This window comes from Stegostoma tigrinum, chromosome 9, assembly GCF_030684315.1.
Source record: "Stegostoma tigrinum isolate sSteTig4 chromosome 9, sSteTig4.hap1, whole genome shotgun sequence".
NCBI lineage: Eukaryota > Metazoa > Chordata > Chondrichthyes > Orectolobiformes > Stegostomatidae > Stegostoma > Stegostoma tigrinum.
In genome coordinates, this window is record NC_081362.1 from 82,683,078 (window position 1) to 82,708,380 (window position 25,303).

General features: G+C 44.7%; 1 protein-coding gene across 4 annotated transcripts in view; it reads right to left on the bottom strand.

Annotated features, from left to right (window-relative positions):
* Positions 1-25,303, bottom strand: part of zgc:174356 (uncharacterized protein LOC100137120 homolog) — a 117,913-nt gene that overhangs the window by 37,836 nt on the left and 54,774 nt on the right. For 2 of the 4 annotated variants that reach the window (XM_048536841.2, XM_048536840.2), the window contains exons 5-6: positions 18,344-18,427; positions 13,299-13,455 (exon numbers count right to left, since the gene is read on the bottom strand). In XM_048536841.2, coding sequence (XP_048392798.1) covers positions 13,299-13,455; positions 18,344-18,427 — 241 coding nt within the window. The remainder of the gene's footprint in view (positions 1-13,298; positions 13,456-18,343; positions 18,428-25,303) is intronic. The other 2 variants (XM_048536842.2, XM_048536845.2) reach the window with 1 other exon arrangement.

Sequence of the window (25,303 nt, forward strand, 5' to 3'; positions counted from 1 at the left end):
GAAACAGGCCTCTCAGGCAGTGCATTCTGGTGTTTAGGTTCCACAGAAGCAACCTCCACCCGCCAATGTTAAGAGCTTACCTTCCCTAATAGAAGATTCCTTGTCTAAAAACATGCGGGAAATTGGTTCAATCCTTTGTTCTATCTAGTCACAGCACATAGTGTGCACTTGATATCAGAAAGATACACAATAGACGATAGGTTCTGAATTTCACTATCTCACCGTAATTTAACAATCTGTACACTGAAAGCATAAGACCTTTTCCCCCCTAAAAGCGGGAGAAAAACAGTCTTACTGAATTTCAAACTAAGGTAAATAGAGTGCGTCTAGAAAACTGTCTGAATGTTGGAAGAGATGGGTTAACACCAAAAAGGCAGATTCCAAACATCATCTTGAGACTTAAACAGGTCCAGCTCAGTTTTGAATCAGGATACTCCCAGGATTACACCCATAAGTACACTGTAGGTTAGCAAACTTCTGCAGTTTACAAGGAGTTTGGGAAAGATAATGTTATTAACAAAAAAAGTGATGGAAGACTCAGCAGGTCTGACAGCATCTGTGGAGAGAAACATAAGGTCCATGTATCAAGTCAAAGACCTCCCATTCTCTCCAGATAAAAGATGATCAGATTACAGCATCAACTAGACTTTCTTTCCATACATGGTGCCAAACCTATTGAACATTTTCACAATTTTTCAGATGTCCAGCAATTGCTATGTGTATTTTGTTTTTGTGTTGAGTAAAATGTAACATCGAACACAGTGGATAAGCAGGATCAGTCAATCCCCCAACTTTAGTTGATTAAATCTCAACTGCACATTGTAAACAGACAGACAGTCAGTCATTCATTCTCAGTTATAAAAAGAACACAACTAAGCTGGAAAAACTCAGCAGGTCATCCATGCAGAGGGAAAGAGACTTAACGCTAAGCTGCATAACCTTTCCTCAGAACCAAATTATTTCAAGTTTCCACCACCTGCAGTACTTTGCTTCCACTTGCAAGTTGCGTCTACTAAGTTTTCCTTAAAAGATGACCGTGAAATTGTTAATATTGCAATTCTATCCATTCCTAACAGCTGGTTAAAGATTATGACACCTTGTAAAGCCATGAGCTGGAGCAATGAATGAGCTTGCCAATAAACAAGGACTCCGAAAGGACTTGTAACTTGTCCAAATAACATAATTGAGGACAGAGGTTGCCTTGGGCTAGGCTAGGGGCCAGGGTGCTTTCTATGTTGCAAGCAGCAGAATTCTGGACAACTCCCTTAAAGATTACCAATGTTTTTTGGACATTATTATAAATTTTAATAAAATTAGCCTATCGAGTTTTGAGAAGATTTGTAGCTCAGGTTGAGGTTCTGGATGTGAGTTTGCTCGCTGAGCTGGAAGGTTAGTTTTCAGACGTTTATTCACCATTCTAGGTAACATCATCAGTGAGCCTCCAATGAAGCGCTGGTGTTATGTCTCGCTTTCTATTTATCAGATAAATAGAAAGCGGGACATAACACCAGCGCTTCGTCGGAGGCTCACTGATGATGTTACCTAGAATGGTGATGAAACGTCTGAAAACTAACCTTCCAGCTCAGCAAGCAAACTCACATCCAAAATTAGCCTATATCCCATTACTTAGTTAGTCATAAGATAACACAGAGAAAGAAGTCTATTTGAGGCACTGGGCCCATTATTTTCAAAGCACAAACAAATAATTTGAGAAATCAACTACGTCAGTCATTTATTAATCTCAGAAGAACTGCATGTAAACCTCAAAAGAATAAATGTGTGGCTCCCCAATAATCTAGTGAAAAATCCTAGCATGTCAAAGCAACATTAGAACCTGAATTATTTAACTTGTTGTATTACACAAATGAAATGTAAGTAGTCATAACAGCAAAGACATCAGGTTTTTACAGTATTTGATCAACTTCAGCTTTTATACTGGGATCTTTTATCCTGATTCTTCACCAGATATTACCTGGTGAGGTGACAGCCTAGTGATATTATCACTACACTGTTAGCCCAAAGAGTAATGTTTTGGGGACCTGGGTTAGAATCCCACCATGGCATATGGTGGAATTTGAACTGAATAAAAATCTGGAATTATGAGTCGAACAATGACGATGAATCCATTGTTGATTCTCAGGAAACACTCATCATCTATTTCACTAATCCCCTTCAGGGCAGGAAATCTGCAAACTGGTGTGGACTACAAGTGACTCCAGACCCACAGTACTGCGCTTGACTCTTAATTGTTGTCTGTGATGGCCCATCAGAAGCCAACAGTTCTTCTCTACTCCATGGTATCGCTGGCAAGAGGATGGATTTGTATCATGCATCGTGTCAAACACCAAGAATTCAGACTGAGGGCCAACCTAAGCACAGGTGAGTGAAAGTAGGAAGAGGAAATTCCAGAGGGAGGTAGCAATTCGACACCAAGGGCAGTGATAACAGTATTAATCAAAGTTAACAGAGATAATAATAACGAGTGACACGTTATCAAAAGTAAGCCTAAAGGGAAATAAAAGTAGGTAGAATAATCTTCCTGTCCCGCAGGCCTGACCAGTCCCCCTCCACCGACACCCTCATCCGCCTAGCTGAACTCGTCCTCACCTTCAACAACTTCTCTTTCGATTCCTCCCACTTCCTACAGACAAAGGGAGTGGCCATGGGCACCCGCATGGGCCCCAGCTATGCCTGCCTCTTTGTAGGTTACGTGGAACAGTCCCTCTTCCGCACCTACACAGGCCCCAAAACCCACCTCTTCCTCCGTTACATTGATGACTGTATCGGCACCGCCTCTTGCTCCCCAGAGGAGCTTGAACAGTTCATCCACTTCACCAACACCTTCCACCCCAACCTTCAGTTCACCTGGGCCATCTCCAGCACATCCCTCACCTTCCTGGACCCCTCAGTCTCCATCTCAGGCAACCAGCTTGTAACTGATGTCCATTTCAAGCCCACCGACTCCCACAGCTACCTAGAATACACCTCCTCCCACCCACCCTCCTGCAAAAATTCCATCCCCATTCCCAATTCCTCCGCCTCCGCCGCATCTGCTCCCACGATGAGGTATTCCACTCCAACACATCCCAGATGTCCAAGTTCTTCAAGGATCACAACTTTCCCCCCACAGTGGTCGAGAACGCCCTTGACCGCGTCTCCCGCCTTTCCCACAGCACATCCCTCACACCCCGCCCCCACCACAACTGCCCCCAGAGGATCCCCCTCGTTCTCACACACCACCCCACCAACCTCCGGATACAACGCATCATCCTCCGACACTTCCGCCATCTACAATCCGACCCTACCACCCAAGACATTTTTCCATCCCCACCCTTGTCTGCTTTCCGGAGAGACCACTCTCTCCGTGACTCCCTTGTTCGCTCCACACTGCCCCCCAACCCCACCACACCCGGCACCTTCCCCTGCAACCGCAGGAAATGCTACACTTGCCCCCACACCTCCTCCCTCACCCCTATCGCAGGCCCCAAGATGACTTTCCATATTAAGCAGAAGTTCACCTGCACATCTGCCATTGTGGTATACTGTATCCATTGTATCCGGTGTCGCTTCCTCTACACTGGGGAAACCAAGTGGAGGCTTGGAGACCGCTTTGCAGAACACCTCCGCTCGGTTCGCAATAAGCAACTACACCTCCCAGTCGCAAACCATTTCCACTCCCCCTCCCATTCTTTAGATGGCATGTCCATCATGGGCCTCCTGCAGTGCCACAATGATGCCACCCGAAGGTTGCAGGAACAGCAACTCATATTCCACTCGGGAACCCTGCAGCCCAATGGTATCAATGTGGACTTCAACAGCTTCAAAATCTCCCCTTCCCCCACTGCACCACACATCCAGCCCAGCTCTTCCCCTCTACCCACTGCATCCCAAAACCAGTCCAGACTGTCTCTGCCTCCCTAACCTGTTCTTCCTCTCACCCATCCCTTCCTCCCACCCCAAGCTGCACCTCCATCTCCTACCTACTAACCTCATCCCACCTCCTTGACCTGTCCGTCTTCCCTGGACTGACCTATCCCCTCCCTACCTCCCCACCTATACTCTCCTCTCCACCTATCTTCTTTTCTCTCCATCTTCGGTCCACCTCCCCATCTCTCCCTATTTACTCCAGAACCCTCACCCCATCCCCCTCTCTGATGAAGGTCTACGCCCGAAACATCCGCTTTTGTGCTCCTGAGATGCTGCTTGGCCTGCTGTGTTCATCCAGCCTCACATTTTATTATCTTAGAATAATAGCAGTTGGCTGGTGAGGGGAAGTGATGGGATCTTTAGGGACGTTAAATCAGGTGGTATGATAGGGCTCAGTTCCAGTCACCTTCCTGCCTCATTGGTACTTTGCCAGCAGCAGAGAACATTTCAAGCAACAGGCATGTTCTTGGTCAAGTGCCCGCTAATGAGGATTTCAGAATCTCTTTCCATCACCAGTATTTGACCAGTCACAGGGGGTGTTCCCTGCCTTCCTGAACCCAGGTCTAATTCCCGTTCCCCTTTGCCTGTCTCTTAACTGACCCCAGCAAAAACTCCCGATTTTCCTGGGTGTCAATTCCAGCACCAAACTGGATATAGAGGCAACACTGGAATTGAACTTCTGACTTCTGCTGAAACAGGGGCTAAAGTCGAAAGGTCTGGGCTAGTTAACAAACTGACTCCCGCTAAAATGTCTCAGGCCTTCCCAGCCAAGCGGAGATGATCTCGTCCCCAACTTTTAAGATGGACTGTGGGGTTTCTGCAAGTAATCCCACCCTATGTAAGTGGAAATGATGGTTTCTACTATGTGTTCAAGTTCAATTTTGAGATATGTACATTTTAAGTTAAACAAGAAGGGAAGCAATGTCGGATGCAGTTCAAGAGGAAGAAAAAGAGTTAGATGATGCAAGTATAAAAGGGTATCCAAGAAACAATGACAATAACGTTGTTAGAGTCACTGCAAAAAAAATTGAAAAAAAGCGAGAGAAAATATATTTGGCTAGGAAATAATACATTTTCTATCAAATAAAATGGGAACCAGCCCTAGTTAAATCAGAAACAAAAAGCATGGAAGATCAGACAGTTGTCAAACAATAGAAAGTTTTAGACTGGAGATGATTAAGGTACATAATAGGCCAATTCCCACAGGCAGTAAAGAGGGCACTTCAATACACAGTTAAAAAATTTAAAGCGTATGACAAATTTATCGTGAGCAAATGTGAGGCCTTGCACTTTGGAAAAAAGAATACAGGCATGAACTATTTTCTAAATGGTGAGAAAATTCATAAAGCCAAACTACAACGGGATCTGGGAGTGCTAGTTCAGGATTCTCTAAAGGTTAACTAGCAGGTTGAGCCTGTGATGAAGAAAGCGAATGTAATGTTGTCATTTATCTCAAGAGGGTCGGAATATTAGAGCAGCGATGTGCTCCTGAGACTTTAGAAAGCTCTAGTTAGGCCCCATTTACCACACAGTGTCCAATTTTGGGGCCCACACCTCATGAAGGGCATACTGGCACTGGAGCGTGTCCAGCAGAGATTCACATGGATGATCCCTGGAACGGTAGGCCTACCATTCGATGAATGGCTGAGGATCCTGGGATTGTATTCATTACGGTTTAGAAGGTTGAGGGGAGATTTAATAGAAACTTACAAGATGATGCATGGCTTAGAAAGTTGTGCTGGGAAGTTGTTTCTGTTAGGTGAGGAGATTAGGACCCGTGGGCACAGCCTTAGAATTACAGGGGTGAATTTAGAATGGAAATGAGGAGACATTTCTTCAGCCAGAGAGTAGTGGACCTGTGGAATTCATTGCCACAGAGTGCAGTGGAGCCGGAACGTTGAATGTCTTCAAGGCAGAGATTGATACATTCTTGATCTCACAAGGAATTAAGGGCTACGGGGAGAGTGTGGGTAAGTGGAGTTGAAATGTCCATCAGCCATGATTAAATGGCGGAGTGGACTCGATGGGCCGAATGGCCTTATTCCCACTCCTATGTTTTATGGTCTAAATTTGAAGTTCATGTACAGAAAAAAAAGCCAGAGTACAGAAAATACAATAGAGGCAATGAAGAGGTTAAAAATGTCAACACAAGAAAAAAGTCACTCAGGGAATATAACAAAAATAATGATAGAACACAGGAAAAAAACATTAGAAAATTAAGCTGGGGGAGAGAAACAGAGCAAAAGCAGAAGTTGTTGGATAAACTCAGCAGATGTGGCATCTGTGGATAGAAAACAAAAGTTAATGTTTCAAGTCCTCTGCTGCTGCTTCAGATGGAGGCAGATTTGAAACATTAACTCTGCTTTTTCTCAACAGATGTTACCAGCCCTGCTGGGTTTCAAATATAGGACAGTTTCCTTCTAGCTAATCAAGTCAGAGCCCTCCTGTGACATCACTTTTATCAGTTTGGTTTCAGTTACTCAGTGTTCCTCCTTCCAACTCTGGTCCCTCAGGCCTTGACCTCATCCAACAGGTATGAGGTCCTTGCGCCCTGGGTGGGTGAAGAACTGGGTTGTAGGGATGATGTGCTAGCTGACCACAACATCGAGGCACAGGAGGCCATTCAAGAGGGGGGAGCCAAAAAGAGAAGTGGTAGTTGTAGGGGATTCTATAATTAGGGGAATAGATTGTATTCTGCATACAAAGGATTGTGTACCACATGGTATGTTGCCTGCCCAGTGCCAGGGTAAAAGACATCTCTGACTAGCTTGAAAGAATATTGGAGATGGAAGGGGAGGATCCAGCTGTTACGGTCCATGTCAGGACCATCAATATTGGCAAGACAAGGCAAGAGGACCTGTTTAGGGATCATCAGGAACTAGGAACTAAATTAAAGAACAGATCCTCAAGGGTTACTGGATAATGAAATGTGAGGCCAGATGAACACAGCAGGCCAAGCAGCATCTCAGGAGCACAAAAGCTGACGTTTCGGGCCTAGACCCTTCATCAGAGAGGGGGATGGAGAAAGGGAACTGGAATAAATAGGGAGAGAGGGGGAGGCGGACCGAAGATGGAGAGTAAAGAAGATAGGTGGAGAGAGTATAGGTGGGGAGGTAGGGAGGGGATAGGTCAGTCCAGGGAAGACAGACAGGTCAAGGAGGTGGGATGAGGTTGGTAGGTAGATGGGGGTGCAGCTTGGGGTGGGAGGAAGGGATGGGTGAGTGGAAGAACCGGTTAGGGAGGCAGAGACAGGTTGGACTGGTTTTGGGATGCAGTGGGTGGGGGGGAAAGAGCTGGGCTGGTTGTGTGGTGCAGTGGGGGGAGGGGACGAACTAGGCTGGTTTAGGGATGCAGTAGGGGAAGGGGAGATTTTGAAACTGGTGAAGTCCACATTGATACCATGAGGCTGCAGGGTTCCCAGGCGGAATATGAGTTGCTGTTCCTGCAACCTTCGGGTGACATCATTGTGGCACTGCAGGAGGCCCATGATGGACATGTCATCTAAAGAATGGGAGGGGGAGTGGAAATGGTTTGCGACTGGGAGGTGCAGTTGTTTGTTGCGAACTGAGCGGAGGTGTTCTGCAAAGCGGTCTCCAAGCCACCGCTTGGTTTCCCCAATGTAGAGGAAGCCACACCGGGTACATTGGATGCAGTATACCACATTGGCAGATGTGCAGGTGAACCTCTGCTTAATGTGGAATGTCATCTTGGGGCCTGGGATGGGGGTGAGGGAGGAGGTGTGGGGGCAAGTGTAGCATTTCCTGCGGTTGCAGGGGAAGGTGCCGGGTGTGGTGGGGTTGGAGGGCAGTGTGGAGTGAACAAGGGAGTCACGGAGAGAGTGGTCTCTCCAGAAAGCAGACAGGGGTGGGAATGGAAAAATGTCTTGGGTGGTGGGGTCAGATTGTAAATGGCGGAAGTGTCGGAGGATGATGCTTTGTATCCGGAGGTTGGTAGGGTGGTGTGTGAGAATGAGGGGGATCCTCTTGGGGCGGTTGTGGCGGGGGCGGGGTGTGAAGGATGTGTTGCGGGAAATACGGGAGACGCGGTCAAGGGCGTTCTCGATCACTGTGGGGGGAAAGTTGCGGTCCTTGAAGAACTTGGACATCTGGGATGTGCAGGAGTGGAATGTCTTATCGTGGGAGCAGATGCAGCGGAGGCGGAGGAATTGGGAATAGGGGATGGAATTTTTGCAGGAGGGTGGGTGGGAGGAGGTGCATTCTAGGTAGCTGTGGGAGTCGGTGGGCTTGAAATGGACATCAGTTACAAGCTGGTTGCCTGAGATGGAGACTGAGAGGTCCAGGAAGGTGAGGGATGTGCTGGAGATGGCCCAGGTGAACTGAAGGTTGGGGTGGAAGGTGTTGGTGAAGTGGATGAACTGTTCGAGCTCCTCTGGGGAGCAAGAGGCGGCGCCGATACAGTCATCATGTACCGGAGGAAGAGGTGGGGTTTGGGGCCTGTGTAGGTGCGGAAGAGGGACTGTTCCACGTAACCTACAAAGAGGCAGGCATAGCTGGGGCCCATGCGGGTGCCCATGGCCACCCCCTTAGTCTGTAGGAAGTGGGAGGAGTCAAAAGAGAAGTTGTTGAGGGTGAGGACGAGTTCAGCTAGGCAGATGAGGGTGTCTTTGGAGGGGGACTGGTCGGGCCTGCGGGACAGGAAAAAACGGAGTGCCTTGAGGCCATCTGCATGCGGAATGCAGGTGTATTGGGACTGGACGTCCATGGTGAAGATGAGGTGTTGGGGGCCAGGGAATTGTAGTCCTGGAGGAGGTGGAGGGCGTGGGTGGTGTCACGGATGTAGGTGGGGAGTTCCTGGACCAAAGGGGAGAAAATGGAGGCCAGATAGGTGGAGATGAGTTCGGTGGGGCAGGAGCAGGCTGAGACGATGGGTCGACCAGGGCAGGCAGGTTTGTTGATTTTGGGAAGGAGATAGAAACGGGCCGTGCGGGGTTGGGGAACAATGAGGTTTGGAGGCTGTGGGTGGGAGGTCCCCTGAGGTGATGAGGTCATGAATGGTGTTGGAGATGATGGTTTGGTGCTCGGGTGTGGGGTCATGATCGAGGGGGCGGTAGGAGGTGGTGTCGGAGAGTTGGCGTCTGGCCTCGGCAATGTAGAGGTCAGTGCGTCATACTACCACTGCGCCACTCAAGGGTTACGGCCTCAGATTACTGCCCAAACCACATGCAAATTGGCATAGGGACATGAGAATTAGGGAAGTAAACACATGGCTAAAACAGTGGTGTGGGAAGGAAGAGTTCCTTTCCATGGGGCACTGGCATCAATATTGAAACAGTAGGAATCTGTACTGGTGGGACAGTCTCCACCTGAAACGAGCTAGGACCAATGTTCTAGCAAGAAGGGCAAATAGGCTGATCAACAGGACTTTAAACTAGAAAAGGGAGGGTGAAGGAGAAGGAAGTTTAAAACTCCAAGAAGTATAATGGCCAATGGGAAACAAAGCAGCAGATTAACTTCTGTGGGGGTGGATTCAACTGCATGGAAAAGTACGAGGAAAGTTAAAAGCAAGGAGAACTCAGGAGTGGCTATTAAAGTCTCCAGCACACAGAATAGGGCAGAGTGTTTGGAAAGGGTTAGTAATCAAACTTCAAGCACACTGGATAAATGAATAATGAGAAGAGGGACCGTCAGTACAAGACTGAACATGTTGACTATGAATGCACATAGTATATGAAATAAGGTAAATGAGCTTGTGGCGCAGAACAAAATTGGCAGGTATGAGGTGGTGGGCATCATGGAGACGTGGCTGCATGGGCATCAAGACTGGGAATTAAATATCCAAGGATATAGATGATATCAAAAATACAGGCAGGTGGGCAGAAGGGGTGGGGTTTCCTTATTAGTAAGAAATGAAATTAAACCGAAAGCAAGAAACGAAGTAGGGCCAGATGATGTGGAATCTGTGCGGGTAGAGTTGAGGAATCTCAAAAGCCATAATGGAAATTATGTACGGGCCTCCGAACAGTAGTCAAGATGTGGGGCACAAGATACATCAGGAGATAGAAAATACATGCAAGAAAGGCATTTCAATATGCACATGGACTGCGAAAGTATGGTGGCCATCACCAAGGAGAAGATGTTAGAAAAACCGAATGGCCTGAAGATGGATAAAATACCTGGACCAGAAGGAGTACACCCAGAGATCTGGAGGAGATAGCCAAAAAGATTGTGGAGGCATTAGTGGTGATCTTTCAGGAATCGCTGGAGTCAGGGAGGGGTCCCAGATGTCAGGAAAATAGCTAATGTTACCCCCCTGTTTAAGAATGGAGTAACGCAAAAGATGGGAAATTATAGGCCAATTAGCCTGACCTCAGTCATTGGTAAGAATTTGAAGTCCATTGTGAAGAAAAAGATTTCTGAATACTCAGAAGTGCATGGTAAAATAGGGCAAAGTCAGTACAGGGGTTTCATCAAGGGGAGGTTACGTTTGACAAATCTGTTAGAATTCTTTGAAGAAGTAATGAGCAGGTTAGACCAAGGAGAGCCAATGGATGTTATCTACCTGGATTTCCAGAAGGCCTTTAACAAAGTGCTATACAGGAGGCTGCTCAGTAAGATAAGGGCCCATGGTGTTGGAAGCAAGGTACTAGCATGGATTGAAGAGCGGTTGTCTGGAGAAAGCAGAGATTGGGGATAAAAGGTCCTTGTCAGACTGGCAGCTGGTGACTCGTGGTTTTCTACAAGGGTCAAAGTTGGGACCACAACTTTTTATTTTTTACATTAATGATGTAGATGAAGGAACAGTTTGGCTAAGTTTGTAGATGATACAAAGACAGGTGGAGGGACAGGTAGCATTGGCGAGGCAAGGAGACTGCCTAAGAATTTAGGCAGGTTAATAGAGTGGACAAAGAAGTGGCAGATGGAATACAACATGGGAAAGCAGAAGGGCATGCACTTTGGTAGGAAAAATGGAGACATAGACTGTTTTCTAAATGGGGAGAAAATTCAGAAATCTTAAGTGCAAAGGGACTTGGGAATCCTGGTCCAGGATACTTTAATATAAACTTACAGGTTGAGTTGGTAGTTAGGAAGGCAAATACATTGTTGGCACTTATTTCAAGAGGATTAGAATATAAAAGCAGGGATATACTTCCGAGGCTTTATAACGTTCTGGTCAGACCACGTTTACAGGAGGTTCACGAGAATGATCCCAGGACTGAAAGGCTTAATGTATGAGGAACATTTGAGGACTCTGGGTCTATACTCGATGGAATGTGGAAGGATGGCGGGGGGGAGGGAGGGGCATCTAATTGAAAACTGCAAAATACTGAATGGCCTGGGCAGAGTGGATGTTGAGAAGATGTTTCCATTGGTAGGAGAGACTAGGACCCAAGGGCACAGCTGTAAAGTAAAGGGAAGACAGTTTAGAATGGAGATAAGGAGAACCCTCTTCAGCCAAAGTGTGGTCAATCTATGAAATTCACTGCCACAGAAGGCTATGGAGGCCAGGTCATTGAGTATATTTAAGACAGAGATAGGGTTTTGGAGTAGATCTGTAGCTTGGGCTGTGGGTGTTGAGGTTGGTTGGCTTGCCGAGTTGGTTTGTTGTTCCACAGACGTTTCGTTACCGTGCTTGGTTTCATCCTCAGGGCAGCCTCTGATGAAGTGTCAGTGTGTTTCCCCACCTGGTTTTTAAACTCTAGGGTCTGTTGTGATGGATTGCCTCACTTCTGGGTTTCCTCCATCGTGGAATGTACATGGGGTCGCATTCAATGTGTTTATTAATAGCATGCTTCATGGAGTGCCATGCTTCCAGGAATTCTCATGCTGGTTTCTGCCTGGGGTGTCCCAGGATCTTGGTGTCGTCCCAGTTGAAGTGGTCGTTCTCCTTGTCCATGTGGATTGAGATGAGTGGCTATTGATCATGTCTTTTCGTAGCCAATTGGTGTTCATGTACTCTTGTTGTTAGTTTCCTTCCCGTTTGTCTGATGAAGTGGTTCTCGCAGTGTCTGCAGGGGATCTTGTAGATGACATTAGTCCTGTCCGTGGCAGGGAGTGCGTCTATAGTTCAGGTGAGCACTTGTCGTAGGGTTGATGTGGGCTTGTGTGCCACTCTGACGCCCAGCTGTCGTAGGAGTCTTGTGGTGAGTTCTGACGTGTTCCTGATGTAAGTTACTGTGCTGAGTGTGTCGGGGCATGTAGAATCTTCCTGACGCTGTTCCTACAGGCATCTCCTGACCCAGTTCTTTGGATATACATTATCCCTGAGTACTTGGAAGAGGTATTCCTCCTCTTGGCGTAGTTCCATGTTGCTGCATGTGTTGTTGCCCTTTTAAATAGTGTTTGCATGCAGCTTAGTTTGTGTGTGCTGGGATGGTTACTATTGAAATCCAATACCTGGTCCGTGTGTGGGGCTTTTCAATGTACTTTCATTTGCAGTTCCCCATTTGTCTTGCGCTCTACCATGACGTCCAGGAATGGGAGCTGTTTGTTCTTCACCTCCTCTCTGGTGAATTTTATTCAGGTGAGGGTGTTGTTTGAGTTTATGTCTCTCTTCTAATTTGGTCTGTCATTAATCCCCTGCAGAGACTGTGAGAAACTCTACATTGGACAAATATCTAGGCAGAGACAAGCACAAGAATTCCTGGAAGCATGGCGCTCCATGAAGCAGGCTATTAATAAACACATTGAACTCGACCCCATGTACATTCCACTATGGAGGAAACCCGGAAGTGAAGCAATCCATCGCAACGGACCCTAGAGATTAAAAACCAGGCAGGGAAACACACCGATGCTTTATCAGAGGCTGCACCGAAGATGTTACCGAGCACGGTAACGCAACGTCTGCGGAACAACAAACCAGATCGGCAAGCCAACCAACCTCAACAGAAATAGATAGGTTCTTGATTGTCAAGGGAATCACGGGCTATAGGAAGAAAGCAGGAGAATGGAGTTGAGAAATTGATCAGCCATGACTGAATGGCGGAGCAGACTCAATGGGTTAAATAGCCTGATTTCTGCTCCTATGTCTTATGGTCTTAACACAAGATAATTCTGAACTGAAACAGCTAAGTCAACAAAATAGCTAGACACAGTTTGCAGGTCTTCAGAATTACTATCTAATAGCAAGTAAGGGTAAGCATCTATAAGCTATAATGAGAATTAGATTACTTGCATAGAAATATCAAATTTTGTTAAAGGCATCCCAGCATTGGCTTGTAAAAGTCATAGTACAAGTCGATAAATAACCAGCACTTCTGTTTTATTTCACATTTCTAGCACCTACACTATTTTGTTTTTATTTTACTGTTCCTTTCCATTTTGGTATCCTTATTTCATCAGGAAGGGTTATTTACATATATTAGATACACAGACACACACAGCAGAAGCCCATGAAAACAACTGGCTACTTACTGTACAAGAATCAACAGAATCACTTGGAAGCCTGCCATCACAACGAAGCTAAATCCAGGAAACGATGTGAGTGTTTGAGGATACAGTGCATCAAATACAGTTGTCCCAATTATAACACAGATTGTTTCTACAGAAGCCATGCAAGAAAACATTGCACCTAATAATAATTAAAAAAAATGTATGAAATATTAAAGTTTTGGTCACAGAAATGGTATTCAGTAACAAATAAACAAAGCAGCTTAAAAATCACTATCTTTTAGTCTCTGTGGGAATAGTGAGCAAGTTAAATTAAAATTCATAATAATAGAACACAAGGTTCTACAACAAAGATTGAACATTAAAATTTTGGTAAAATTCCAGAAACTGGTTTATCATTGATGCACAAGTGTCAAAAGTTCATCAGTTCCGTACAATAAAAAGTAGACTTCCATTTCAGAAAGAGGTACTGGCAATGGTGGCAATGTGGGGGCTAATCATACATAACCCAGGACTTATGTTCTGGAGGTGGCAGATGGCGAAGTCTGAATTTAAAGAAAATCTGGAATGAAAAGTCCGCCAAATGATGGCCACTAGAGGTGTTGTGAAAAGCCTAAGTCCTCTTACTTGGTCTGACGTAGATGTGACATGTATCATACTACGCTGAAGTCTAAAACAAGAGTTTGAAAAAAATGCTGGACCACGGGCAATGATCGAAGCATCAGAAATGATGACAAGCACACACTTTGCACCTGCAAAAGTCCTCTTGACTAATATATGGGGGTTTTGAACCAAAATTCAGCTAGACCCTCAGACTACTCAAGCCTGACCTAGTCATACTCATGCAATCATATTTTACAAAGTCCTCCACACCACAATCTCCAACTCCAGATGTTGTACAGTAACATAGTCAGGAGGAAGATGCCCTGGGAACAGTCAATATCGAATTTGGAGCTCACAAAGTCAAGGCATTTGGACAAAAATGGGCAAGCAAATTTCCTGATTATCATCTACTGCTCCTCCCTCATAAACACAAACTAGAACTCAGCCAGCTCAAATAATAAAGTACATAGCTACCAGCCTGGCAAGCGCTAAGGAAACCAACCAGAAGGAAATCTATTCCACATCACCCTCACCAAACTACTGTCCACTAATTTTAATAGGACAAGAGACACAGTCAAGCCAATTAGCACAGAAAGATTCAAGATGAATTCGTCTTTACATTAAGAATACTCTCCAAGTAGTGGAATATTACTTTTTTTGTCCTAAGCAACAGTTCAGGTTTGGTGGAGTGAAACTTCCATGAGGCCAGACAAGTTTTTTCATCATATCTTACCAAACTTGCCACTTTAAATGCCATTGCCAACCTAACAGAGAATATCAAATCGTATCTCTGTCCCATCTTACCACATACCATTCCAAGAAAGACTTACCACGCACCAGACACTAACCAAGGACAGCATCCCTTGGGGCCGTGCCATTGTCGAGAGCTTTCAGTACGCATCGTTGCAAATTTCTCATTAGGTAGCCGCAAATTGACAATTGAGAGTCATTGTTTGTTAAATGTCATGTTAACAGCCCAGTTCATTCATTAATATTCAGCTTCCTATCACACCAGAATCCCAATCGAAGGATTTGGGGTAAGCCGTTTAGGACAGAGATGAGAAGGAGCGGACCTGTGGAATTCTGAGCTATTTTAGTTCTTAGGGTTAATGTGGTCAAAGAATACGGGCAGCATAGTGGCTCAGTGGTTAGCACTGCTGCCTCACAGAGACGGGGATCCGGTTCAATTCTGCCCTTGGCGACTGTCTGTGTAGAGTTTGCACATTCTCCACGTGTCTGCGTGGATGTCCTCTGGGTGCTCCAGTTTCCTCCCACAGTCCAAAGATGTGCAGGCTAGGTGGATTGGCCATGCTAAATTTCTGAGAGTGTTCAGGAATGTGGAGATAAGGTGGGTCATAGAGGGATGGGTTTGGATGGGGTGCTCTGAAGGTTGGTGTGGACTTGTTGGGTTGAAGGGCCTGTTTCAACACTGGGGGATTCGATGATCACCAGGCTCCAGCATCTCGGAAATTCTCCAAATCCTCTGGCATATGTATTACTCTGTAAAAACCCCCATGATACATCACCAATCCGCTTAAAAATGCTTCCATACTTTAATGTTGCACTGTTGGTGACACTGACAGCTACCATTTTAATGCTTTACTAAAAAGACTATGCACTCAGGGACTTGTACCCAGCTCATGGAATGGACTATGCTACGTCTGCAGGTTCTTTGCTCGCAGTTAGAGAGCTCTTTCATTCTTTGCCGACCTGGATACTCTCACCATTCTGACCTTGCATTGCCTGCTCTGGTTCTTTTGCATTTTGCCCCCTCAACCAGAGTTACTAGGCTCACATCACCATAAAATCTGTAGAATCATAGAATACATATAGAGACGAAGCAGGCTATTTGGCCTAGCGAGTCCACACTGACCCTCCAAAGAGCATCCCACCCAGACCATACACACCCTCCCAACCTATAACCCCATATTTCTCATGGTTAATCCAGTAAGCCTACACATCCCTGAACACTGTTGGAAATTTAGCATGGCCAATCCCCCTAACCTGCACATCTTTAGACTGTGGGAGGAAACCGGAGTGCCAGAGGAAACTCACGCAAACAAGCACAAGAGGGTAGAATCGAACCTGGGTCCAGGGTAGAGTGGTTAGCAATGCTGCCTCATACAGCCAATGTGCTGCCTAACCTCTGTACTTCTGTCTTGCCATGCCATGTAGTGCAGACATAAAGGTAGAACGCTGGTCATGGTTGATAGCAGTCCTCATACAGGCAAGGTGGATAGCCTTCATTCAGCGGACCCTGACACAGTTCAGGTGCTTAGACCAGGCCTGTAATAGTCAGTATGCTCTCCACAGAGATTGGAGAGCGCCAAATGTCAAACTCTTTCTGCTCCTGTTTAGATTAGATTAGATTACCTAGAGTGTGGAAACAGGCCCTTCAGCCCAACAAGTCCACTGCCCTTTGAAGCATCCCACCCATCCCCATATAACCCACATACCCCTGAACACTACGGGCCATTTAGCATGACCAATCCATCTAGCCTGCACATCTTTGGACTGTGGGAGGAAACCTGAGCACCCGGAGGAAACCCACGCAGAGGCTGATTTCCGGCTGTAGCGTGTGTGTGTGTCAGGGATTACGGAAACAGTAAAGTAGATGATACAGTTCTTACTTTTGGAGCAAGTGGCGAGGCATCCCAAAAGAGGACATTCAGGGCTAGTGGCAACATGGGTTGGGTGGGTGACAGTGAGTGAGGGAAGACATTGCAGGCAATAGTAAGAGTGGCAGACTGGAGACACTTGGTGGGACATGTGTACAGTAACAGAGGTAGTGAGTGCTAAGTATGGAAAGAAGGTGGCACTTATGTTGGCAGAGAAGGTCATTGATGTTCTTCCTTCAGTGCTGAGCATTCCTTCAGATAGCTGAGTCTGTTTTAACATGGGTAGCTATCTTAAACCAAGGCTGGCACGGTCTCATGTTATGGCTTCCACTGCTGGTCCTGAGGGAGACAGGAAGCCTCACCTCCGCACCACCCTGACAAGCAGGAATTCCTGGCTCCTACATGCAAAGGGAGTTGACAACTTACCCCTTTCTACTATGCCTGGGGCAAACATCGAGAACAATGAAGGAAAGTTGCTTGCTAACAGTGCTTGTCTAGCTGCACAACAGGCTTTTAAAAATAGCACAGGTACAAGGGGTGCCAGTGAATTCCAGGATTTCCGCTGAGTGACGGGTTGTCCCAAGAATGATGCATTCTAAGGTGGGTTCGTATCCACTTGAGGCATATCATAGCGACTGGAAGGGTACTTGATGAGATAGGTTCGGTAAGACACTGTGAGAAAATTCACAGGCCTTGCAGAAGAAATCCGTCCAAAAACTCAATGTAATTTGGACTTAACCAAAATAACGGAAGCTTCAGCCATAGCTTTATTTTCCAAAGTTATTAACTGAATTCAGGTTTTACCAGATCCCAGAGTGGGATTAGAACCCATGGTCTCGGAGCATTAAGCCTGATCTTGATCCTCTGGGTTGCTAATCAAGAAACATCATTACAATACGACACCCCCACCCTTACGAACCTTCAAAACCTACAATCTCTACCATCCAGATACACAGGATCACCATCAAATACATGTTCATCTCCAAGTTACATCTTGCAACTAGGATCACCATTCTTTTACTCTCATTGAGTTGTGAAATCTCATTCCTAATAGCACCACACTGATCTCCGCAAGACTGCAGTAGATCAAAAAGACATCTCGCCAACACATTCTCCAGGACAATTAGGGATTGGCGATAAATGCCAACTCAGCCTGTGATGCTAACATCCTATAAACTTTTTTTTAAAGTGGCAAAGCAAATGGCTGTACAGTTGAATGGAAATTAGCATTTTAATTTATGAGATGACAAGGGCATGGCAGTCCTTGGCACAGAAGGTAAAATACCAGGAAAAAAAGAGGCAAAGCACAACAAACAATATGGGAGGAATGTGTAAACATAAAATGATGTAACATGCCAATTCCAGTTGAATCAGACATTTATCCCTAGTTTGATGAAAGTCGTCAGAGAAACCTATTTAAAATGTGAAACTGAGTTGTCGGGCCTTTGTTCATGAATGGCCAACTGACCTTGGAACTATCTGGTTTTCTATTGAAGAGATCAATATATTAAGACCCTCCTCTCAAAAGTTGCTGACATTTTTGTGTCATTTTTGTAGAAAATATGGCTACATTGCCACTTCTTTGTATTACCTTTGTCTCTGCCAGAGTTACTTTAAAAAAAGAGTTTACAAGGAAGTATGCGATAACAAGGTGTAGAGCTGGATGAATACAGCAAGCCAAGAAGCAGAGGAGCAGGATTGGGTATGGACAGCTCATGAAAGCTTGAGCGCTTTAATATTAAAGTGAGATTAAGATCACATTTTAAACCATTTGTAATGAATGCAAGTCAAACAAAATTATCACAAAATCATTGAATTTAATTTCACAAGCAAACCTGCAATATTGACCTTGTTCTTTTTGTTCTACGATACTAGATGCCAGAGACTGAAGCACAGCTCCAGTGAATCCAGAAAAGCTGTTTATTACCGCACCTGAAAGATTAAAATTTGAAACACATGATCAATACTCCGTTCTTAATTTGCGCAGAGAAATAAGCTTCATATAGATCCATTCAGGTGAGTACAAGTGGGAGGCGTCGAAATGGACCATTTAGAAAAAAAGATATATTTTTATAAATTGAAACTGTACCTACATAGTAAAATGTGAGGCTGGATGAACACAGCAGGCCAAGCAGCATCTCAGGAGCACAAAAGCTGACGTTTCGGGCCTAGACCCTTCATCAGAGAGGGGCATGGGGTGAGGGTTCTGGAATAAATAGGGAGAGAAGGGGAGGCGGACCGAAGATGGAGAGAAAAGAAGATAGGTGGAGAGGAAAGTATAGGTGGGGAGGTAGGGAGGGGATAGGTCAGTCCAGGGAAGACGGACAGGTCAAGGAGGTGGGATGAAGTTAGTAGGTAGAGGATGGAGGTGCGGCTTGGGGTGGGAGGAAGGGATGGGTGAGAGGAAGAACAGGTTAGGGAGGCAGAGACAGGTTGGACTGGTTTTGGGATGCAGTGGGTGGAGGGGAAGAGCTGGGCTGGTTGTGTGGTGCAGTGGGGGAGGGGACGAACTGGGTTGGTTTAGGGATACGGTGGGGGAAGTTTCTTCTTTTCTCTCCATCTTCGGTCCGCCTCCCCCTCTCTCCCTATTTATTCCAGAACCCTCACCCCATCCCCCTCTCTGATGAAGGGTCTAGGCCCGAAACGTCAGCTTTTGTGCTCCTGAGATGCTGCTTGGCCTGCTGTGTTCATCCAGCCTCACATTTTATTATCCTGGATTCTCCAGCATCTGCAGTTCCCATTATCTCTGTACTACGTAGTGTCTTTTTTGACTTCAGGACATCTTAAAATATTTTACTGCCAACCTTTTTGGAATGTGATCCATTTTAGTAATTTTGATTAAGGGATAAATATCAAACAGAACTTGAAGAATTCCAGTATTTCTTCAAATAGTGTCATAGGATATTTTACACAAGAGAAGAAAAACCTTCAGTTCAATATTTAATTTGAAAGGTGCACTTCAAACATTGCAGCACTCTCTCAGTATAACACCAAAGTATCAAAACAGACAACGTGCTCAAGTCTCAGACTGGCTCTTGAATCTCTGAACTTCTGACTCTTTGACAAAGTGTCATAACTACCTAATATTTCGTAAATTTTACCCAAGGAACTAGTTTAATTTTAATGTATGTCAGGATTGTGATACGTTGTCAGATTCAAAAAGTTAATTCTCAGGGACAAACAAAGCATTTAGATTGCTGATTGGGATGATTCTAGGATGGGGCATCAGACAAGGCATCCACCATAGACATCTATTGTTTGGTTCTGCATGTTACTTCAGGAGAAGATTAAGAGCTTATCATATCACCTGTCTTTATTATGCTACAGTTCTCATTTCTTAAGACCAGCAGGGTGCTGAATTAAGAGGCATACTGGAAGAGATTTTAGCTCCATCTGCTCAGCTGTAACTGAATTAAAACAGAGGTGCTAGGTTTACCACTTCACTTTAATTCCCCTGCCATTTTTCCCCCTCAGTACTTCCACTGAATAACTTTCTGAATCAAGTAGCAGTCCCATCAATCTAAGCAAATTAAGGTGCAAAGAAGTACTTAGTACCCCAATGATCTATTTCCATTAAACATGACCTTACAACTCGAGATTCATAAAAGGTTAGTGCAAGAATTAGAGGGACCTTGAGGAACAGGAGTGAGAACCTATTTAGTAAGTGTGGTATACCTTCAAAGTGGTTAGACCTCCAGCTGGCCCTAGTGGGTAATCACTGGCATATTCCACCTAATTGTTAAATATATCTCACCAATTCCACATGAAAGGGCAGCTTTTCAGTCCTATTAGCAATTTTACCCAGCAGTTTAGCATGCCAAGACTCAGCAACTATAATTAAGATCTGAGGACATTCCCTAATAAACACATGATTAGAATATGCCAGAGACAAAGATAAACACCCCAGATAATTGGCAGTTGGCATGACTCCATATTTTTCCTTAATAAAGCTGCTGAGTAACTGAAGAGCAGGTTAGCTTGCAACTGCGGCAAGAATTGTTCATTTTGTTACTGTTCAACATAAAGATTAGTCGGGTAACAATGTTATGGTGAAAACTGTATCCTGTTCATTATCATTTCTGGCATAAATTGAAGCAGGTTTTACAATTAGCGTGTCACTTGACTGAAGACAAGTGAATTCCTGCTATTTCATAATCACCCAATGTCACACTTTTAACGAACTAGAAATCAGGTAATAAAAATTACTACTGATTAGAACAAGATCCACTGGTGTGAATGACGTGACACTAAACCAGAGAGATAGCTTCTACTGCTCCAACATTCATAAAGCCAAACAATCAAATATTGTGGAACAACTTTAAGTCTATATCCTGCTGATCCAATTGTAAACTACTAGGAAGTAATTGCATCTAATGAATAACAAAGGTTGAATTATTGTCAAGAATTTTTAGCTCATTAAGTCCCTACAAGAGGATTCAGATATTTGCAACGTGAAGGTGGGATTAATTGCTTGGCTGTACATTGCAATATTTTAAATTTTACTAGTCAAGAATTCTTGGTAATGCTACATCAATTTTACTGTACAGTACATGGACAGATTGAATAAATGAACCCATTCCTGTAATATAATTATTAGATTCACAAATACATTCCTTTTTTTGGGCTCAAAGGGCCCTGTAACCATCTGCACCATAGCACACATTTGACCTTCCATCTCTGAAGAATACACAAAGCATTTTATTGGTCACAAAGGAAAATTAGTCATGGTCCCTGTGAAACCTCAACCTTTCCTTACTTTATTCTCTGCCTGTGCCAAAATGATTTCAAAGTGTAACTTTCCATGTGTCTCACAGTTTCAAGTATCTGTAAGCTTGCCTTTCCTTAACATTCATTGCACCAAGCATAAAGATAAATTTACTCCACGTCAACAGACTTCCAGTGAATGCTGTTATACTAACAGGCTTGACTGGAAAAGAGTGTGTGTTAAATTCCAACATTTCTCACGCGTAACAGACTGAACATTGGTGAACAAGTAGCATAATGCAGGAAGTAGATCATATTTATCTATGACATAGCTTCAGCATTAATCTTCAATGCCAGGTCGTCATGGCCCAAGAATCCAATCCGTAAAGCCTATGGTTGATTTGATTTATTATCATGTGTACCTAAGTACAGCGAAAAGCTTCGGTTGCGAGCAGCACAAGCAGGTCACAGTAAGCTTTGACATACAGATTGTAGGGTAAAAGAACTTGGACAGTTTACACCTCACAGAATGAACACAAAGCAAGATCAACATTAACAAGATCAATGTTATTTGATGTTAGACAGTCCATTCATTGGACTAATAATGGCATGGAAGAAGCTGTTCTTGAACCTGCTGGTGCATGTGTTCAAGCTTTTGTACCTATTGCTTGATGGAAGAGGTTGTAGGAGGGCATTACCAGGATGGGATTGATCTTTGATGATGTTGGCAGTCTTTCCACAGCAATGAGAGGTGTAAATAGAGTCCACGGATGGGAGCGTGGCTTCCATGGGGGTCTGGACTGTGCACACAACTTTTCTGTAGTTTCTCAAAGTCCTGGGCGTAATAGTTGCCATACCACGCCATTAGCCACCCCAACAGTATGCTTTCTGTGGTGCAACTGTAAACGTTGGTGAGGGTCCTTATGGACATGTCCATTTTCCTGAGTCACCTGAGGAGGAAGGTGTTACTGTGCCTTCTTGACTGTTGCATGTTTACTGGAAGTCCAGCACAGATTGTCGATTATCATCACTCCTAAGAATTTGATGCTGTCAATCTCTGCTCCATTGTTCTCCTTTTTTACTTATGGGAATGATCAGTTCTTTTGTTTAGTCAACATCAAGAGAGAGGTTGTTATCATCGCACCACATCACAAAGCCGTCTATCTCCTTTTCCTATTCTGACTCATCAGCAAATTTGTAGATGGCATTCGTTCAGAATTCGGCTGCACAATCATGGGTGTACAAAGGAATACAGTAGGAGGGTAAGAACATATCCGTAAGGGGTTCCAGTGTTGAGTGTTATTGTGGAGGAGGTGCAGTTACACACCTTCCCTGATTGCAGCCTATAGGTCAGAAAACTGAGGATCCAGGTGTAGAGGGCCAAGGTCACACAGTTCTAAGATCAGTCTGGAGGGGACAATGGTGTTGAAGACCGAGCTGTAGTCAATGAGCTGGAGTCTGATGTAGGTGTCCTTGTTATCCGGACATTCCAGGGAAGCAGAGCTAGGGAAATGGCATCCACTGTGAACCCATTATGTCGGTAGGAAATTTCAGGAGATCAAGGCAGACTGAGAAAGAAGAGTTGATGTGGATCGTGACAAGACCCTCAAAGTACTTCATAATTATGGAGAAGTCAGAGCCACTGGGTGTAGTCATTAAAGTATGTTGCATGTGCTTTTTTAGCTACTGGGATGATGGTGGTCTTTTTGAAGCAAGTGGGAACTTTGGCTTGTAGGAGGCAGAGGTTGATGATGACAGTGCATACCTTCGCTCGCTGGCCAGTACAGGATCAAAGTGCTCGTCTAAGGACAGCATCTCAGCCTGTCGCTAGTGGAATGGAAACAAAATCAAAATGTTGAAACAATGTCATTCTACTCCATTTGGAATTTTTGCTATTTGGTCTGTTGTGGTGAGTAGCGTCATTTCCTGTTTTGATCTGAATGTGTTTGTATATGGGGTTCAATTCTAAGTTTGTTGATTGTGTTATGGGTGGAGGACCATGCCTCTCGGAATTCCTTGCACGTAGACACACATGGGAATTCCAAGAGGCATGGTTCTCCACCCGTAACATAATCAACAAACTTATAGAATTGGACCCCATATACAAACCTATACAGATCAAAACTGGAAATGACACCACTCACCATAACAGATCAAGAAGTATAAATTCCAAGAGGAGTAGAATAACATTGTTTCATTGGAGGCTCAAATGATGATGTCACCTAACATGATGAACAAGAACAAGCCAGCTCGGCGAGCAAGTCAACAACCCTGAACTATAACATATTGGGAAACTCATCTGCGGACTTGTCATTAAATATAATTTAAAAAACTTCGATTAAGGTGCAAACTAACCAGAAATAACAGACATATGCTACAGATGGTGTTTATTTCAGAGCGTGCACACAGTATCTTCTAGTTACTGATATTTCACCTCACCTCTTCAAAAATAAATTTTAAAATGTTTTATGTTCCAATTGCACAACAGGGAGGGGAGAAGAATTCTGATCCAACCCTAAATTGTTTAACCAAGGTTATATCTGGAGGTTGATTGCAATTGTACCAAGAATGCAGAAAAGATATTCGAGCTTGTGAATATTAAATTGCTCTAATCCCCTGATGTAAAATATCACTGCCCTCCTATAACGTAACTAGATTTTTTTTTAAAAAGAGAGAACTATATCTGCTAATTCAAAAGATTGGGCACATGATAAATAAAAGGCAAGCTTACTGGAGAGAAGGAGATACTAAGAAGAGGAGGGACAAAAACAAACTTGGAGAGGCTCAGCAGGTCTGGCAGCATCTATGAGGGAAAAAAACAGTTGACATTTTGGGTCCGGTGACCCTTCCTCAGAACTGATGGTGTCTGGGAAAAGGTCAATTTATATGCAGAAAATAGGGAGGTGGGAGGGGTAGGAAGTAGCTGATAGGTAGGGCCCAAAGAGGGAGACAGACAGTTGGACAGACAAAGGAGTTGCTAATGATCTGCCTGGGAGAGTGAACAGTAATTAATAGAGACTAATAAAATGTGAGGCTGGATGAACACAGCAGGCCAAGCAGCATCTCAGGAGCACAAAAGCTGACGTTTCGGGCCTAGACCCTTCATCAGAGAGGGGGATGGGGGGAGGGAACTGGAATAAATAGGGAGAGAGGGGGAGGCGGACCGAAGATGGAGAGTAAAGAAGATAGGTGGAGAGGGTGTAGGTGGGGAGGTAGGGAGGGGATAGGTCAGCCTGCTGCTTGGCCTGCTGTGTTCATCCAGCCTCACATTTTATTATCTTGGAATCTCCAGCATCTGCAGTTCCCATTATCTCCAATTACTAGAGACTGTTAGTGACTAACAACAGTGGGTGTGTAATGGCAGGCTATGTGGTAACAAGGCCTGGTATGTAGGGTAGCAGGTGGGACATGGGAGAGTTTAGGTCCTAAAATTATTGAACTCAATATGGTGTCTGGAGGGCTGTAGGCCCCCAAGCAGAAATTGAGGTTCCTCCAGCTTGCGTTGGGCTTCGCTGGAACACTGCAGCAAGCCAGAGACAGAGATGCTGGCCAGGGAGCAGGGTGGTGCATTAAAGTGGCAGACAACAGATAATTCAGGATAATAAAATGAGAGGCTGGATGAACACAGCAGGCCAAGCAGCATCTCAGGACCACAAAAGCTGACGTTTCGGGCCTTGACCCTTCATCAGAGAGATAATTCAGGGTCTTTTTTGCAAGCAGAACGTAGATGTTCTGCGAAGCGGTCACCAAGTCAACGTTTCATTTCCCCAATGTACAGGAGACCACATTGTGAGCAGCAAATGCAGTAGACCACTTCCCTTTTTTCTGCATACAAACTGACGTATTCTCAGCCACCGTTAGTTCTGAGCAAGGGTCACCAAAACGTTAACTGTGTTTTTTCCTTCACAGATGCTGCCAGACCTGCTGAGCCTCTCCAGCAATTTTGCTTTTGTTCCTGATTTACAGCATCTGCAGTTCTTTCGGTTTTTACTACAAAGAGAAGGTTCTAGAACAAAAAAAAACGTAACTTTCCATTTGTAGTGGAAGGCATTAAGATGGAAATCCCTACAGATAGTTTGGAATATAAATATGAAGGTTAATGAT